Below are 15,564 nucleotides of genomic sequence, written 5' to 3' on the forward strand. Positions count from 1 at the left end.
GGGGAAGGGAGAGGAGGATTCTGGGAGTGGTGAGGACCCCCAGAGATTTGTGGGTGAAGGCAGCTCCCGACCAGGGTCTCCTCACCCCCTTGAGTTGAGTTCTCTGTTCTTTCTGGGTCTCAGCCTCCCACCTGTGAAGCCAGCGGGCAGTTCTCAAGATTCTGTCCAATGTGGACACGAGTGGTCTCCTTCGCCCCCCGGGGACCTCTGGGGGTCCACATGGCTCTTGTCCATGTCTTTGGCTGTGTCCTCACTGTGGCCTTTGGTCCCTAATGCCCCGCCCCCAAACTCACACCTGTTCTGCCGTCACACTACAGCGTCACCCTCCTGCAGAGGGTCCCCCGTCAGGCCCAGGCAGGCCCGGTCTTGCTTGGGGTCATTCTGTGTGCGACCTGCGTCCTGCCCAAGCTGCTCGTGTCCCCGGCAGCCCGGGATGGGCACGTGTGCCCCCCGGGCCCGGCCCTCAGGTGTCTCCCGCAAGCTTCCGGGTGCTCTCGGGGCACTTCTCCCCGGGGACTCGGATTCCTGCCGAGGCCTGGGGCTGGGATGGGGGGCCAGGGGCCTTGGGAGCTGCTGGGGTGGTGGGGTACGCCCGCGCGGTTGGGCTTCCTCCGCCGGCTGAGTGAGGACCCAGGTTGTGGCGGGGGGCACACGTCTCCCCATGTGGCTGGTGGGGCAGCCGCTGGCCCGGCCGGGGCTCGGGTCCTGCCCGCCGTGTCGCGTCTCCGTTGCCATCGGTGGCCACGGAAGAGGGCAGCTCTTGTTCCCGCACGCCGGAGAAGGGACTCGGGGCCACCGGGGTCCCCGAGGAGCTCTGCCCCCCGGCTGACATCGCTGCTTTTCTGGTTTTCCCTCAGGTATCTGTGACAGGGCGGCCTGCGAGCAGATGACGAAGACTGGCGTTTAATATCGGTGGCCATCGAGAAGGAGCTCACCCCAGAGGCCACCGTCATGTCAGGCTCCACGCAGCCCGTGGCCCAGACGTGGAGGGCCACTGAGCCCCGCTACCCGCCCCACGGCGTCTCCTACCCCGTGCAGATCGCCCGACCCCACACGGTAAGAGGCCTTCTTCTGTCATCGAGTCCCTGCCCTGTTCCCTTTTGTCCTCGGAGTCAGGGCTGGTGTGGCTCGCTGTGTCCGACGGGGGAGTGGGCGCCTTGGCAGAGACGCTGGCCCCTGGTCGTCTCTTCGCCGCCACTTTAATGCTGGGACAGGGGAGACGGGCCAGGCTGAGCTGGGTCTGCCTCTGAGTCTTCAGTGGAATTTGCGCGCAAACATGGAGCGCCTGCTGTGTACACTTTCCTCACAGCCCACCCCCCGCTGGGCTCCTTCCTTGCTCTAGATTGGGGTCGCTTCCTGGGGCCACTGCCGCAGCCCCTCACCTCCCTGATCCTTGGCCTTGGTGTTTCCTCACCGTGGTGACGTTTGTGGCCCTAAGGGGCTGAGGCCCAGCACGTGTCCTGTCTCTGAGTCCCGATCTGGGGGTCCAGGCTGCTGGTTCTGCTTTCCATGGGGGACAGCCTGCCGGTGGGGGAGCAGGGACTCACCCCTCCGCCCCCCTCCACGTGGGGCCCTGTTTTCCACCTTCACCTTTAGGTGCGCGAGGGTGGGCCTTTGGTTCTGCCTTGTTGGCGTTTATTGGGCACCTCCTGTATGCTCTGTCCTCAGGTGCTCGCAGAGGGCTGTCGGAGTCCTGGTCCTGCCCTGTTTGTCCGCCTGGCTGCGTGGCAGGGGTCACGAGGCCCTGCAGCTGCAGCCGGGGTGGCAGCTGGCTCTGCTGACTTGTGTGTGGGCACGTGTGTGTCCCGCTGGCTGGTGCGGCCCCTCCTTGTGAGACACAGAGAGGAAATGGTGTGGGGGTGCATTTCTCTCCGTGAGCGAAGCGTGTTTGCATATGAACCTGCTGGCCCAGCCTGGGGGCGTCCCGTACAGTCGCCTCTTGAGGGCTCGGGCCCCCAGGATGCTTGTCACAGCCAGTGCCTGATGGGGCCCTGTGAGAACTGCCTGGGGTGGCGTCACCGGCTCCCACAGACTGCCCAGCGAAAGGGCCCCTCGCACCGTTACCCCGCTTTGCAGATGAGGGGACGAGGCAGGAGGTTTAATCACCGTGAGAAAGCGTCTGCTTCAGGCGCAGGGTCCGGGGCCCTGTCATTATTTGAGGCACCTACTGTGTGCCCAGGGCTGTGGAGCGTGCTCCGGCAGGTCGACGGTTATTATGTGTTGCCATCGTCATTGTCATAGCCGCCAGCAGCCCCGACTCCAGAAATGAGGGCTCTCCTTACTGAGCGCCTCCCCCGGGGTGGACGGGGCGGACTTGCATCCCGGGCCCGCGTGTGTGCGGTGCCCATGCTTCTTCCTAATCGCCCCACGGGGGACCCGTGGCTCCCCGTTTTGTAGATGGGAAGTATTTCCAGCTGAGGAAGCAGGACAAGGGACCCCTCTGAGCCTCTCTTTCATCCACACACGGGGAGCGATGAGAACCCCTGCTCCTGGTTCGCCTGTGTGCCTGGGCCAGCGCCCGGTGCGTGCCCAGCCCCCGCTGCCCTGATTCAGTCACTGTCACTCTTCGCTGCCTGGAGGTGGGGGAGGGGCCCAGCCGCCGCCTCCGGCTTCTTGTCCGCTCCCGGCTGGCCAGCCACTCTCCTGCTGTCTCCCATCCCTCTGCCGGCCCTTCCTTGGGGAGCCCTCCCCTAGGGTGGATGGGGTGGCCCTTCCTCGGGGAGCCTCCCACTCCATGGCCCCTGCTCCTCCTGTCCCTCCTGCTCTTTGTCCTCACTGGGCCCTCTCTGTCATTTGGGAGTCACCGGCTGACCCCAGACACCTCCTGTTCGGCCTGCACTGGGCTGTCAGTGATGCAGGGTGTGGCTGGACAGTTCCCAGTGGTCATCGCACCCTCCAGGCAGGAGGCTAAGGCCAGGGGTGAGCGGGGCCCTGGATGGCTACGAGGTGGGGTGTCCCTAACCTGTGTGGTGGCCGCAGGGGGCCCCACTCCCTGCCTGCTCTGCCTTGTGCTGCGGCAGCCCAGTCAGGGGTCCTGCTTATTACTGAAAGGCAGGAGCGGGGGCCAGGGTCTCGCTGTCCCGGGCATGTGTCTGGGGCTGCAGCCACTTTCCCTCAGCTTCCCACCAGCCCATCCTAGGAGATGCTCCCCTTTTCTGAGTCCTTGGAAGACAGGGTGGATGAAAGGGGAAATCAAGGCACAGAAAGATGGCTCCCCTGCCTAAGGGCCAGGTGGGAGCTGGGGGAAGGTGGGGATCCTGATGCCTTGCACAGAAGCTGAGGCAGATCTGCTGGGACATGGGGCGGGGCCTGGACCCAGTGACCTGTGACTATCCTAGGCCTCGGCTCGCTCCCACACACTCTCCCAACAGGCTTGGCTCCTGGGGTGGCACCTGCTGGCCTCAGAGGCCTCCAGGGTGCTCTAGGCATAGGGCTGCTTTGACAGCCGGTCCCCTCTGGAGCCCAGACAATCTCCAGCTGTGGCTTTCAGTCCCCGACCCTCCCGATTTGCTGAGTGACATCGGCTGCTCCCTGCACCCAGTGGGGCAGCTCCAGTGTTCCCATCTGTACTGTGCGCGTTGTGGGTCTGAGCAAGGCACTCGGGGTGGTGAATGCACGTGGCAGACATTTCTTTCCCCCTGGCGGGGTGGCAGGAAGCCCAAGGAGGGGACTGCAGGGCCCTGAGCTCCCAGAGGGGTGGTGGGAATGGCCTCCTCTGCTGGCCGTGCTTCAGCCTGTGTCATCTGCAGGCTGCTGGTGTGTTATGCCCAGTGCAAACGGAGGCGTGGTTCTTGGTGTGCTCACAGACCAAGGCCGGGGAAAGGCCCCAACCCCGACCGGCCTCAGGCACACTCCGTGCCGCCGTGGATGTCCGCGTGCTCGTGGCTTGTGGAGTCTCGTCTGCCCCGCCTGCATGGTCTCTCCGTGCCCTGTTCCCTCCCGCCCAGTATCAAGACCCCACGTCTCTCCAGAGTGTCCTGGAGACCCCTGGCCCCAAGGGTCTCCCAGGATTGAGAATCCCGATAGACCCCCGCCTCCTTGCCTCCTCGCCTCCTTTGGGGCTTTCTGGGGCCCAGCTCAATTCTGTATTTTCCCCCCAAGGCCCCTGGAACCTGAGCTCTCCTGGGCTCCTGCAGCCCTTGTGCTAAATGAAGGTGTTGAAGCCGGAAGACGTGGGTCTGGGTCTCGGAGCTGCTTCCTGCCACGTGGTCTCGGCACGTTAGGCGACCTCTCTGTGCCTCCCTGTGGATGGGCCGTTCAGGGCACGGGCTCTGGAGTCGGACAGCTATGCTCACGCCCGGCCACAGAGGTCCCAGGAGACTTTGGACGAGGGGCCCCATGGCCCTGTGCCTCAGTTCCCCCGCTGCTGACCCAGGGTGGTTATGGGATCGGGAGGATTGAATTAGCCGGCGTGTGCAGAGGCCTTTGCCCGATGCCTGGAGAGGTAGTACGTGCCGTTGCAGTGGGACAGCGGTGACTCGGATGACACCACTCGCTGTGACGACAGTGCAGCCGCGTACTTTCCACTCTGTCCTCAGGGCACTGTGGGCTTTTCCTCTAGAGGGAGGGTCACTGTCACAACTCCTTGGCACCACTGCTGTTGTCTCGTGAAAGCAGCTCAGCCAAGACGTAAAGCCATGGCCGTGGCCGCAAGCCAGTGACAAGTGACGAAACGGGCTGAGCCAGGCTGTGGCCTTGGGCTGCTGACTCCTGCCCTAGGTCAGTGCTTATCAAACTCTCTGGGGGAAGGGCCAGTCTGCTTAATTTCCACTTTGTCACAAATCGATCCATGGTCCTACTGCATGTGACTGCGTTCGCAGATGCGGGGGGCGGGGTGGGGCGCTCGAGGCCGAGGCCAGCAGGCCTAAGGGCGGAGGTTAGTGTGTACACGGCAGGAGTGGCCCCTCAGATGCTTCTTAGAGGAACTTTGCTGACGAGCTCGTCCCGCTTGGCTTCTGAACTGGGAAGCTGAGGTCAGAGAGTTTATGCAGTGGGCCGTCCATGCCCACGCCACGGGGGCCCCACGTGTCACGGGCTTCCCTCCACCTCAGTTGGCAGGGGTAGGCGCCGTCCTGCTGAGACCCTCTCCCGAGGGACTAGACTATCTGTCTCTCTGCCACTTGGCTCATTTTGCTATTGTGTGCAAGGGCAGATGGGAGAAATGCCCCCGGCAGACCGCAGGGCCTGGCGACGCCGGCCTCTGTGTGCGCCTCTGTGCGTGCACACGCGGGGTCTCTGCCCGTGCACACGCGGGGTCTCTGCCCGGCGGCCTCGCCAGAGCGATCCCGGCGGCCCTCGCTTCCCGCCTCCAGCCCTTTCTTCTTCCTTCTCCCCCACCCCGTTTGTGAGCACCTGGTGCTTTGGGCTAGACGTCGTGGTGTTCGGGGGCGGGGGCAGGGGCGGCCGAGCCCTGCTCTGCCTTCTGGGAGCTGCCCTCAGCCTTGGGGTAAATCCCTGGGAGAATTAAGGGGGCCGAGGGGTAGGAGGCACAGAGGCCTCCCCCCATCTGGGTCAGTCACCTGTTTCAAAGATGAGAACGCTGAGGCTCAGAGGGTGTGAATGATGCACCTCTGGCCGGAGGCCTCGTGGCTCTGGTTCCACACGGGGCTGCCCAGGAAGGCCTCGCCTCCCCGTTTCTGCCGTGGAGGGTGATGGTGTCCCGGGTGATGGTGTGACCCTCGCTGGCCGCCGGCCTCCCATCTTCACACGGTTCTGGAGGGTCTGAAACATACACGTTTTCTACATGCCCACCTGGCATCATCCGGTTCTCTTCAGAGAAATAACTATTTAAAAAAGGTTAGGCCGGGCAGACAAAGAATGACTATAGTTTTCATGGAAAATTGGGAGAATTTTAGGACAGGTGCCGAGAAGAAAATAAATCCCACGCCATCCCACTCTGCCCCGAGCCTGACTCGTGTCAGACATCGCTAACCGATGGCCGCACAGGGTGTAACTGGCTGATCTAGGCAGACAGAACTAATCGATTTGGATCGGTGCACGAATAAAGCCCGTCCAGTTCTCTCCTTTGAAAGAGTTGTTTTCTATCTTTTCTTTCTCGCATTTGAATGTTTCTCAGATCAGGGCGTGTTGGCAATCAGGGTCCACCTAACTCGTTAACGTTTACTTTTCCTCTGGGTGATGCTGGGGAACGGACGGCATTTTACTAGAGGGAGGAGGGTTTTGGCTAAAGCTTATTCTGACTTTGGTCTGTGCTTACTTTACGTCCGTGGGCTTGTCCTTCGCTTCGCGGCCTGGTCTCTGAGCCCCACAGACCCTCCCCTGGCGTGCGAGGCCCGGGCCTCGCTGGGCACCCTGGCCAGGCGTGAGGCCGCGCATTTTCCCAGTCATCTCTGCCCACAGGCAGGCTCGTCGTCTCGTCTGGGAAGTGGGCAGAATCGCAGAGCGCTCGCTGCAGGCCGAGCGAGGCCGCGTGTGCAGGCCCAAGCACAGCGCTGTATGCGCCCCTTCTCACGGGCAAGGGGTCCCATGGATGCCTGCTGGCCTCGGGGCCAGGCGAGGACCTGGGTGGGCCCTGGGCGGAGGACCCCTCACTCCGCCTCCGAGTATAAAGCCGGCCGAGCCACAGCGTCGCACCCACCTGCCCTGTCCTCTGGCTGCAGGACGTCGGCCTGCTCGAGTACCAGCACCATCCCCGGGACTACAGCTCGCACCTGTCGCCTGGCTCCATCATCCAGCCCCAGAGGAGGAGGCCCTCCCTGCTGTCCGAGTTTCAGCCTGGAAGCGAAAGGTGAGGCTCAGGGCCACAGAGCCGCTTCTCGGGGCGGGGGAGGGGGAGCATGCAGGAGCAGGAGCTTGCCTGGGCTGCTGTTGAACGAGGGGTGTCCGGCTGTGTGTTTGCCCTGGGGCTTGGGGCGGGGAAGGGGGTGGGCAGGGAAGGGCCATGTGGTCTCTGGGTGTGCGGCCCAGGCAGGAGAGAGTGACCAGCAAGATGTGGGGAGGGGGGCGGCGGGGCTGGGTCACTGGTCGGGTGGGGCGTGTCCACACCTGGGTACACGCGGGGAGCCCCCTCCTTCCTCCGCTTTGTCCTCCTCCTGTTCTCTGGGTCCCTTCCCATCCCCTGGCCGGTGGACGAGGCCCTCTGGTGTCTGCTCACTGCGGGGCCAGCCTAGCTTCGCGTAATCCGGGTGTGGGGAGTGAGCCAGTGTGGCGGTGTGGGCACCGCCGCTGCCCGACCCCAGGGAGGGCCAAGGCCGGAGCAGGGCCCCACGACGCCCGAGGCAGTGATAACACAGGCTACTTACGGTCCTCGGCGTCTGACCTGCGCTGGCCGTTCTGGGCTGTGGGCGTCGGGACAGACGGCCTTGCCTGCAGGGAGCCCACGTGCCACACACACACGGGGTGACTCCAGAACGTGGCAGCAGCCGCTTCGCTGGAGTGGCCAGGAAAGGCCTCTTCAGAGGAGGAACTCCTGGTTGCTTCAGAGCCGGCCATTCAGAGAGCAGGTTAAAGGCTTCTAGGCAGCGAGAGCAGCGCGTGCAAAGGCCGGGGGCCGGGAATGTGCGTGGAGTGTGTCAGGGGGGCCCGGAGGCCGGGACCAGGGTGAGCCGCCCCTGGGGGCGGGAGGACGAGCTTCACGGGGACCATGGGGCGGTTTCGCGCTTCAGAGGCACAGGACGTCACTTCTCCTCTAAGGTCCTTCAGGCTGTGTGTAGGGGCTGGGCCACCACCAGGGCCGGGCCGGCCCATCAGCTGCTCCTGTCACCTTGCGGAGGCTGCAAGGTTGACGGATACCTGCGTTTGTCATGGGACAGAACTCCAGAGGCCTGGCCGGAGCCCTGTGCGGCGCACGTACCCCGGAGGTGTCCCACGCAGGGAGGCCACCTCCAAGGGCCAGGGCGGCAGTCGTCCAGGAGGAGCAGGTGCACTTGAGTGGGTGGACGCTTCAGAGGAGGGCGGGGAGGCCGCTGCTGAGCGGGGGATGCCCCGTGTGCGGAGACATTCGAGAGAAGGGGCGGCGTGGAGGGAGCCGGCGTGTGAGTGCCAGGCAGGTAGGTGCCTGGCAAGCGCAGGGCCCTGAGGCAGGACAGCGGGGACCAGGTGGGCAAGGGCCAGACAGGGTGGGGCCCGGCCGTGAGGGGCGTGAGTCCGGACCCCATGCCGCGCTGATTGGAGTGAGCATCGGCAGAGGCGGTGTTCGGGCTGTGGCTGTAGGTGGAGGCTGGGCGTCTTGGCTCTGCTGTGCTGTGCATGCTCAGGCAAGGCCGTGACCTCTCTGTGCCAGCTTCCTCCTCCACAGACTGGCAGGGAGGATGAAGGGGAGCCAGGCAGGAGCGATGAGGCTGGACAGCCCTCAGCGCCGCTCCAGGCAGCCGGGCTGAGCTGCAGAGACAAGGCCACGCCGAGCAGCTAGAGCGCTGTCGTCGGCTGGTGCTGTCAGCCCTGGGTGGGTGATGTGCAGATGGCACCATGTGTGTTGTCATCTGTGTTAGGTCCACGGTGCTTCTCAGACGCAATTGTTGTACCCACGGATCACCTGGAGATCTTGCGTAAGTGCAGAGTGTGACTCAGGTTTGGGGTGGGATCAGGCCTCTGCGTCGCTCGTGGCTCCAGGTGGGGCTGGTCCTGCTGGTCCTTGGGCCACACTCGGGCGAGGCCGTGCGGAGTCATGGGGCACCCACTTCCTCTAAACACAGCGAGCGAACGTCGACCACAAGGAAGACAAGTCTGTCCGAGTCCCGCGTGCCCTTGGACAGGCGGGCACTTCCCTCGCAAGGTCAGAGAGGGCCCGGTGCTCGGTGGGTGCTCAGTGGCGTGCAGTAGGCGTGACGCCGTGTGCCCTTGGTTCCTGCAGGTCCCAGGAGCTTCACCTGCGAACTGAGTCCCACTCGTACCTGCCGGAGCTGGGCAAGTCGGAGATGGAGTTCATCGAGAGCAAGCGCCCTCGCTTGGAGCTGCTGCCCGACCCCCTCTTGCGGCCCTCCCCGCTGCTGGCCACTGGCCAGCCCGGGGGCTCCGAGGACCTGTCCAAGGTAAGGCCTGGGCCCCAGCCGGGCGCTCCACTGCTGCGGGCTGTGTGCGAGGTACAGGGGAGGCGGGAGGGACACCTTGGGCAAAGGCTGGTGGGGGTCCGAGCACAGGGCGCTGGGAGGCGGGCAGCTAAGGGAGGAGGAGGCTGAGGTTGTTCTGGGGGGCATGGCCCGGCTGGAGCGGGGCCGCCCCCACTGCGTGTGTCCTGGCTGTGGGGGCCACCATCCCCCCCGCCCCCGCGTGTCCTGGGGGCTCTTTTGTCGCTTGCGGAACGGAAAGCACGCAGAGGTGGGAGGAGCACATATGTGTGCAGACCGGGCGTCAGGCTGCGGCTGTGTTGGGTCCCGCTCTGCCAGCCGAGCTCACGGCTTTCAGCCCGGAAACTTGTTTGGGGACTTCACTCAGAGGGGCCGACTGCGGCACCCACAGCGGAGTCACAGCCAGCGGCCCAGGGGCTTCTGTCCCTACAGGTGGCCCTGCTGCCTCGAAGCTGTGATTTCATGGTTCTGCCTGGGCTGGGGCGGGGACTGTGGCCAGCGGGCGTGCTTGTCCTTGGTGGCTGTGTGACGGATGTCCCTTCCACGCGTGCTGAGCTGTCCCACGGGCTTCGTCACAGCCGCGAGGACGCATTAGCTCGTGAGCGGCCTCCCAGCTGCCAGCGCGTTGCTGTTCATCCCGCTGCGGCTTTGGGGGGGCGGTGGGGACGGGGAGCCAGGCAGGCGGACAGAAGTGGCCCACGCAGGCCCGCCGGGTCCTGGTCTCCGCCCGGCGCCAGAGGGGGTCGAGTGGTGGGGTTTCAGGGGGAGCTGGGCCCTTCGTTCGGGAGTGAGCAGGAAAGGGAGTGACGGTGGTGACAGGTTCACAGTGACACGGGCCGTGTGCCAGGCGCGAGCATCTCTGCCCCAGAAGTGCAATCTGCCTCCTTCTCCTTTTGTAGACGGGGTCCCAGGCTCCGTGAGCGGAAGCCACCTGCCTGCGGCCGCGGGGAAGTCGGGAGTGGGCGCCGAAGCCCAGGCCGCCCGGCCCGCAGCCGGCCCTGCCCGCAGGGCTGTCCTGTCGCAGGCTTGGCCTCTGGTCTCCCTGGTGGGCCCCCGCTCCCCGTTCGCCCTCCTGCCCTTAGCACCCGAGTCTCCTTCCTCGTCCCTGTGGCCTTGACTGCCCAGCTGCCGGGGAGGGTCCCTGAAGTGGGGCCTGGACAGATGGGGGTGCGGGGTGCGTGAAGGGTCCGCAGGGCCAAGCCAGCGAGGGTTCCTCCTTGCCCTGGGCACTGGATCCCCGAGTGGGCCATGCCCTGCTCTCATGTCCGGTTCTGCCCAGAGAACCAGGCTAGGTCTCCAGAACATGGGCCAGAGCCCTCGGGCCTGTGGGTTCTTGTGAAGGTCCGTGTCACATGGCTCTGAATCCGGCTGCTCGTCCCTCTCCTCGTGGCTCCCTGGGGGGCTCCCTCCCCTCCACGTCTCTGTCTGTCTGTCCGTATCTCTTTGTCTCTGTGTGTGTGTGTGTGTGTGTGTGTGTGTGTGTGTGTGTGTGTGTGTGTCTACGTCTGCGCCTCTCTGCCTAAGTCTTTCGTACTCTGCTGGTTCTGTTTGTCTGTCTCTGTGTCCGCTTTTCTCTGTCTCTGTTCCTCTCTGTGTCTGCGTGTCTGCCTCCGCCCGGGTCCGTGCGTACGTCCATGCCTGTTCCTCTCTGTTTCTGTCTGTCTGCGTCTCTGTTCTCCGGGACCCCGGGGCTGGGCCCCTTGTGGGCCTGGCTGGACCCACTACTGCAGTTGCTGCGGGCTGGTGAAGAGCATTTGGAGAGTGTGAGCACATTGTCTGTCAGCAGCGGAAGAAGCCGGGGAGAGACGGCTCCCAAAGCGGTCAGATGTTTGCGTCTGCTCTGTGGAATGCAGCTGGATGCATGAGACAGGAATTCGATGGGATTTTTTTTTTTTTTTTAAACAGTCTTCCTCCCTCCCTGGCTGTGTGTTCCTTTTTTATATAAAAATGTTTTGTTTTCTAACGCTTCCCTGCCTTGTGCCTCTGGAGTCCTGTGGCATCAGAGGCTTCCTGTGGGATTCACCTAACTCTGTTAGGGACCGTTTCTGAAAGCCCCTTTGTGTGTTGCTATCTGTTGGCTGAAAGGGACAGAAAGCCCATGCCAGACGGACTGAACATGAGCCCTGGCTTACATAACTGCGATCCGAGGGCTGGTTGACGGCAGGCGCGGCTCTGTCCCGGTGCCGTGGTGAGCTCGGGCCCCATCTCTGACTGTCTCTTGGCTCTGCCACGTGGTCGTGGTGTGTTAAACGGGAAGGCAGTTTGACCCTTTGGGCCTCTGTCTTCACGCCTTTGAGGCCCCGTTTCCAGCCCGGAGCCGTTTCCCCTTTGCCTTTGAGCTGGCCAGCCGGAAGCTGCCCTGGGGCTGGGATGCGGGGTTGGGGCACATCTTCAGCCCTAAGGCTTTTTCTGCCTCCCGTTTTCAGATTTGCATAATGAGTTTTTTGTTGTTTTTTTTTCCTACACCAGCCTGCATTTTTACACAGGGACATTGATGGGGAAAATGGTGCCAGGTGCTTGCTACCTGGCGGCCGTTTGGGGTTTTGGTTTGCTGTTCTCCTCCGTTGGGTCTGGGCCGAAGCGAAGGCAGCAGCCATCAGGGGAACCGTCTGGAGGCCTGGTCTCTAGGTCCCCCAGTCCCTTGGTCCCCCGTCCCATTCCTGGGACACTCAGCCCTGGAGGTAGTGCCCTCTGCCTCCCCCGTATGCACACGCAGCATGAACTTAGCCGTGTGGCAGCGAGCGGTCCAGGGGCATTCAAGACACTCCTAAAACCCGTGCAATGCAACCACCGCCTCTGCTAGTTCCAGAACATTCTCACCGTCCCAGGAGGCAGCCCTGGGCCCGTCAGCAGTCGCTCCCCGTCGGTTCTCCGTGGCCCTGTCTGCCTCCCGTCTCTACATCTGGACACTTGACATGAGTGGGACCGCACGCTGCGTGGCCTTTTGCATCTGGCTGCTTTCGCTCAGCGTGACGTTTTCAAGCTTCGTCCGTCGTAGCGGGTATTAGCGCTCCATGGCTTTTTCATGGCTGAATCACATTCTCCCATGTGGAGCCATCACATTTTACTTACTTATTCAGTCGTGGTTGGATCCGCGTGTGCCATTTTGGCGAGAATGAGAGCTAAGCCTGCGCCTTCAGGAAGAGCCCGCTGAAGCAGGCAGCCCTCACCCACCGAGGGCTCAAGGCAAAGTCTCCATTGACTCGCCCAGCAGGTCCTGGCAGCTGCCACGTGCTTCATGTAACCCCGTGCCGGCCCTGCCGGCTTTGGGGACGGAAACCTTCATTTTGCTAATGTTGCTTTTGAGAATTATTCCTGGGTTGGCCTTACAGTTCTGGGGTGTCCTGGCCCCCGAAGCCTTTCCATCCACAGCCCTCATTCTCGTTCCGTTCCTCTCCCTTCTTTCTCAGTCCTGGGAGGAGGTCAGAGGTGGGGAGGGGAGCTGTTTCCTACGGCAGAGTTGAGACTGGGCTCCAGGATCCGTGTCGCTGGTCCACCTTTTCCCTCCAGGAACCCTGAGATGTGAATGGGACTGCTGGGGAGACCAGGCTAGTGTCCTGGGGGCGTGGAGAGAGGGGGGTGGGGACGGGGCCTGGGCAGGCGGGTCTCATTTCAGCTGGCTCAGAGGTGGCCTCGGCACTCTGGTGCTAACAGCTGTGCAGAGGCCCGCAGGTGCCAGAATGCGAGAGGCACTTTAGGTTTGGTGTGGGAGGGCGTCAGGCGCCCACAGCCCCGTGTCCACCAGTGCAGCCCTCCTGCGGGGGGCATTGAGGGGCCCACACCACTGACACCACATCCACGTTCCTGCTGAGTATTTTTCTGGGGAATTTTTTTCCGCACACGGTTTTGTCTCTAATCTCAGGGGTCTTGGACCCTGGGGGAATGCACCCTTGCTTTTTGCCCGGCCACGTTGTTCTGGGACGTGACCGAGTGTGCGGCCTGGCCCTTGTTCCTGCCATGGGGACCCCCGCCGCCAAGTCTCAGGCTCTGCCGGCCTCTGGCGAGTTCCAAGGCCCGTCCTGTCCACGTGGCACCCTCCTAGCCAGGGCTCTATCCATCGCTCTGTGGCTGGTGACCTTGGCCTCTCCCTGAACCTCTCTGGGCCTTAGTCTTCTCATCAGGAAAATGGGGAAAAGGGCATTGCCACTCCCCAGGGTATTCGTGACAGTGACATGAGTTAAGACGTGTGAATTGCCTAGAGCAGAAGTTGGCAAACTCGGCGAGCTCCGAACTTGGTCCTCAGCCTGTTTTTGTACGTAAAGTTTTGCTGGCATGCAGGCACGCCCGCTCGTTTGTGGCCCTTTGCCCAGTACGGGGGTGGCGAGTGGTTGGACAGAGACCGAAATGCGAAGTCTACACATTTTCCACCGGGCCCTTACAGAACAGCGTCCGGCCGCTGGCTTAGAGCCACTCCAGGCCTGTGCCCGCGGCTCTCAGTTTCCTCATCTCTGCAGTGGGGATGAGCGGCAGAGGGGGGCCCGGTCTCAGCTCTGGGGCTCCCTATGCATGGTGGCCTGAGCCGTGTGGAGGGCCGCGAGGGGGCCGGAAGGGACATGGCCTTTTCTGCACCTCCCCTGAGGATCCCGGTGTGTGGAGCTCTAGGGAGTCCCAACACCAGCTCTTCCCATGTCTTGGGGGGACATGAGGCAGACCCAGTGTGACCCCGACACCCCCAGGCCCTGTGGGACCTGTGGGGGCTACGTGCGTGTGGGGGGACAGGGACCCTGAGGATGGCTCAGCCTCCGCTAGGCTCGAGCTGGGTGTGCAGGGGCAGTTGGCAGCCCCTGGGGCTGCAGTTGTCACAGGGAATAATGTGTCTTCTGTCCTCTGGTGCAGCTGCCGTGGGGGCAGGAAGGCAGTGGCCTGGAGCTCCTCCTGGGGCCTCCCCTGCCAGCAGCTGCCAGCTTGGCCTTGACAATGGCACGGGCGGGGGTGGGTTCCACCCGCCCGTTAGGCCTGGGGCGGGGGTCTGGGGGTAGGGCAACCCCCGCCCGTGCTTGTGGGGGGCTCACGGCATTTCGAGCTCTGAGCCGCGTGCTCCGCACACATTAACTCCTTCAAGCCTCAGGACAGGCGGGGAGGTGGGACTTGTCCTGTCGTGCGGATGAGGAGACTGAGGCTGGGAGCCACTGCAGGGTCTGCCTGAGGCCACAGGGCCGGGAGGCGGCGGGGCCTTGAGCCGAGGGCCGCGCGGGGGAGCGAGCGCTCATCAGTTTTAGCTGGTGGAACGAAGGGGCGGATAGATCACCCGGTAAAGGGCTCCCTGGTTGGTTTCACATGTTTCGAAAACAACTCAGTGTAGCGGTGAGCTCGTCTGCTTCACATGCAGAAGGTCCTGGGTTTGTGTCCCAGGTGGAGCCGCAGTCCGTGGTCTACGGCCAGGCCCCCCTGAACGAGCCTGGTGTCTGACCTCGGAAGCTAAGCAGGGTCGGGCCTGGTGAGTACTTGGATGGGAGACCACCTAGGAAGACCAGGTGCCGTAGGCGTAAAAAATAACAACAATAATACATAATTTAAAGAAAAAGAAGGGGAAACTCTGCTCTCGCCGCTGCCCCGAGAACTCCCTGTTCCCCTCTGCACCCGATTCTCTTTGTTTCCCTGCCTGTGTGTCCATGCGCGTGTGTTTTTTGCAAAACCGAGTTTGCACCACTCGTGATATTCTGTGACTTTGCTTGTTCGGACTGAGCATCAGGAATAAACCCCACGAAGGCCAGCTGGGGCCACCCCGCGGGTGGAGGCCGAGGGCCTGGGGCCCGCTCTCGGGGAGTTGGGTCCGGTGGGAGGACACAGGGGCGATCGGTGAGGGAGGAGAGAGGCGTGTTATGGCGAAGGACGCTTTATGACTTGCGGGAGGATGGAGGGTCTGACCTTTGCAGTGTGGGTCACGGGCGGGGACAGGCACACGGGCAGGAAGACAGCAAGGGCAAAGGCAGGGAGGTGGGACCGTCACGGCCGATGTCCCAGGTGCCGGGGGCCTGACGTCGGGGCTGGAAACGTGGGGTGTGTGGCAGGGGGCCAGCCATGGTGGCCCCATGCAGACCCCGTGTCCGTTTCTCTCCGCCCCAGGACCGTGGCCTGACGGGCAAGCTGGAGCCCGTGTCCCCTGCCAGCCCGCCACGCGCTGACCCTGACCTGGAGCTGTTGCCCCCGCGGCTCTCCAAGGAGGAGCTGATCCAGAGCATGGACCGTGTGGACCGCGAGATCACCATGGTCGAGCAGCAGATCTCCAAGCTGAAGAGGAAGCAGGTGCGGCGGGCCCCGGGGTGGTGGCCGTGTGCGCCCGGTCCCGCAGCCCGGGCTGGGCCGGTGACACTGGACGTGCGCTGGGCTCTGCCCGCGGGCCGACTTCCCTCAGGCCCTTCACGTTTGTCGCACACAGTGCTGTTTTGTGCGTGCCGTCCTGCCTGGTGGGACTTTCTGTGTGGAAGGAAATGTTCTCGGGCTGCACCGTGGAGGCCACAGTGCGCCTCACGCAGCTGGGGAATGGAGCCCTTGACGCTGATTAGAATTCAGTGGGATGGACACTGGAATTAGCCAC

General features: G+C 63.4%; 1 protein-coding gene and 1 pseudogene across 1 annotated transcript in view; both read left to right on the forward strand.

Annotated features, from left to right (window-relative positions):
• Positions 1-15,564, forward strand: part of NCOR2 (nuclear receptor corepressor 2) — a 189,120-nt gene that overhangs the window by 48,590 nt on the left and 124,966 nt on the right. The window contains exons 3-6 of the mRNA XM_023523892.1: positions 858-1,056; positions 6,621-6,748; positions 8,813-8,990; positions 15,093-15,272. Of these exons, the coding sequence (XP_023379660.1) occupies positions 952-1,056; positions 6,621-6,748; positions 8,813-8,990; positions 15,093-15,272 (591 nt within the window). The 5' untranslated portion in view covers positions 858-951. The remainder of the gene's footprint in view (positions 1-857; positions 1,057-6,620; positions 6,749-8,812; positions 8,991-15,092; positions 15,273-15,564) is intronic.
• On the forward strand, positions 14,397-14,512 carry LOC111732135 (annotated as a pseudogene).

Source organism: Pteropus vampyrus, unplaced genomic scaffold (assembly GCF_000151845.1).
Source record: "Pteropus vampyrus isolate Shadow unplaced genomic scaffold, Pvam_2.0 Scaffold430, whole genome shotgun sequence".
Classification (NCBI taxonomy): Eukaryota; Metazoa; Chordata; class Mammalia; order Chiroptera; family Pteropodidae; genus Pteropus; species Pteropus vampyrus.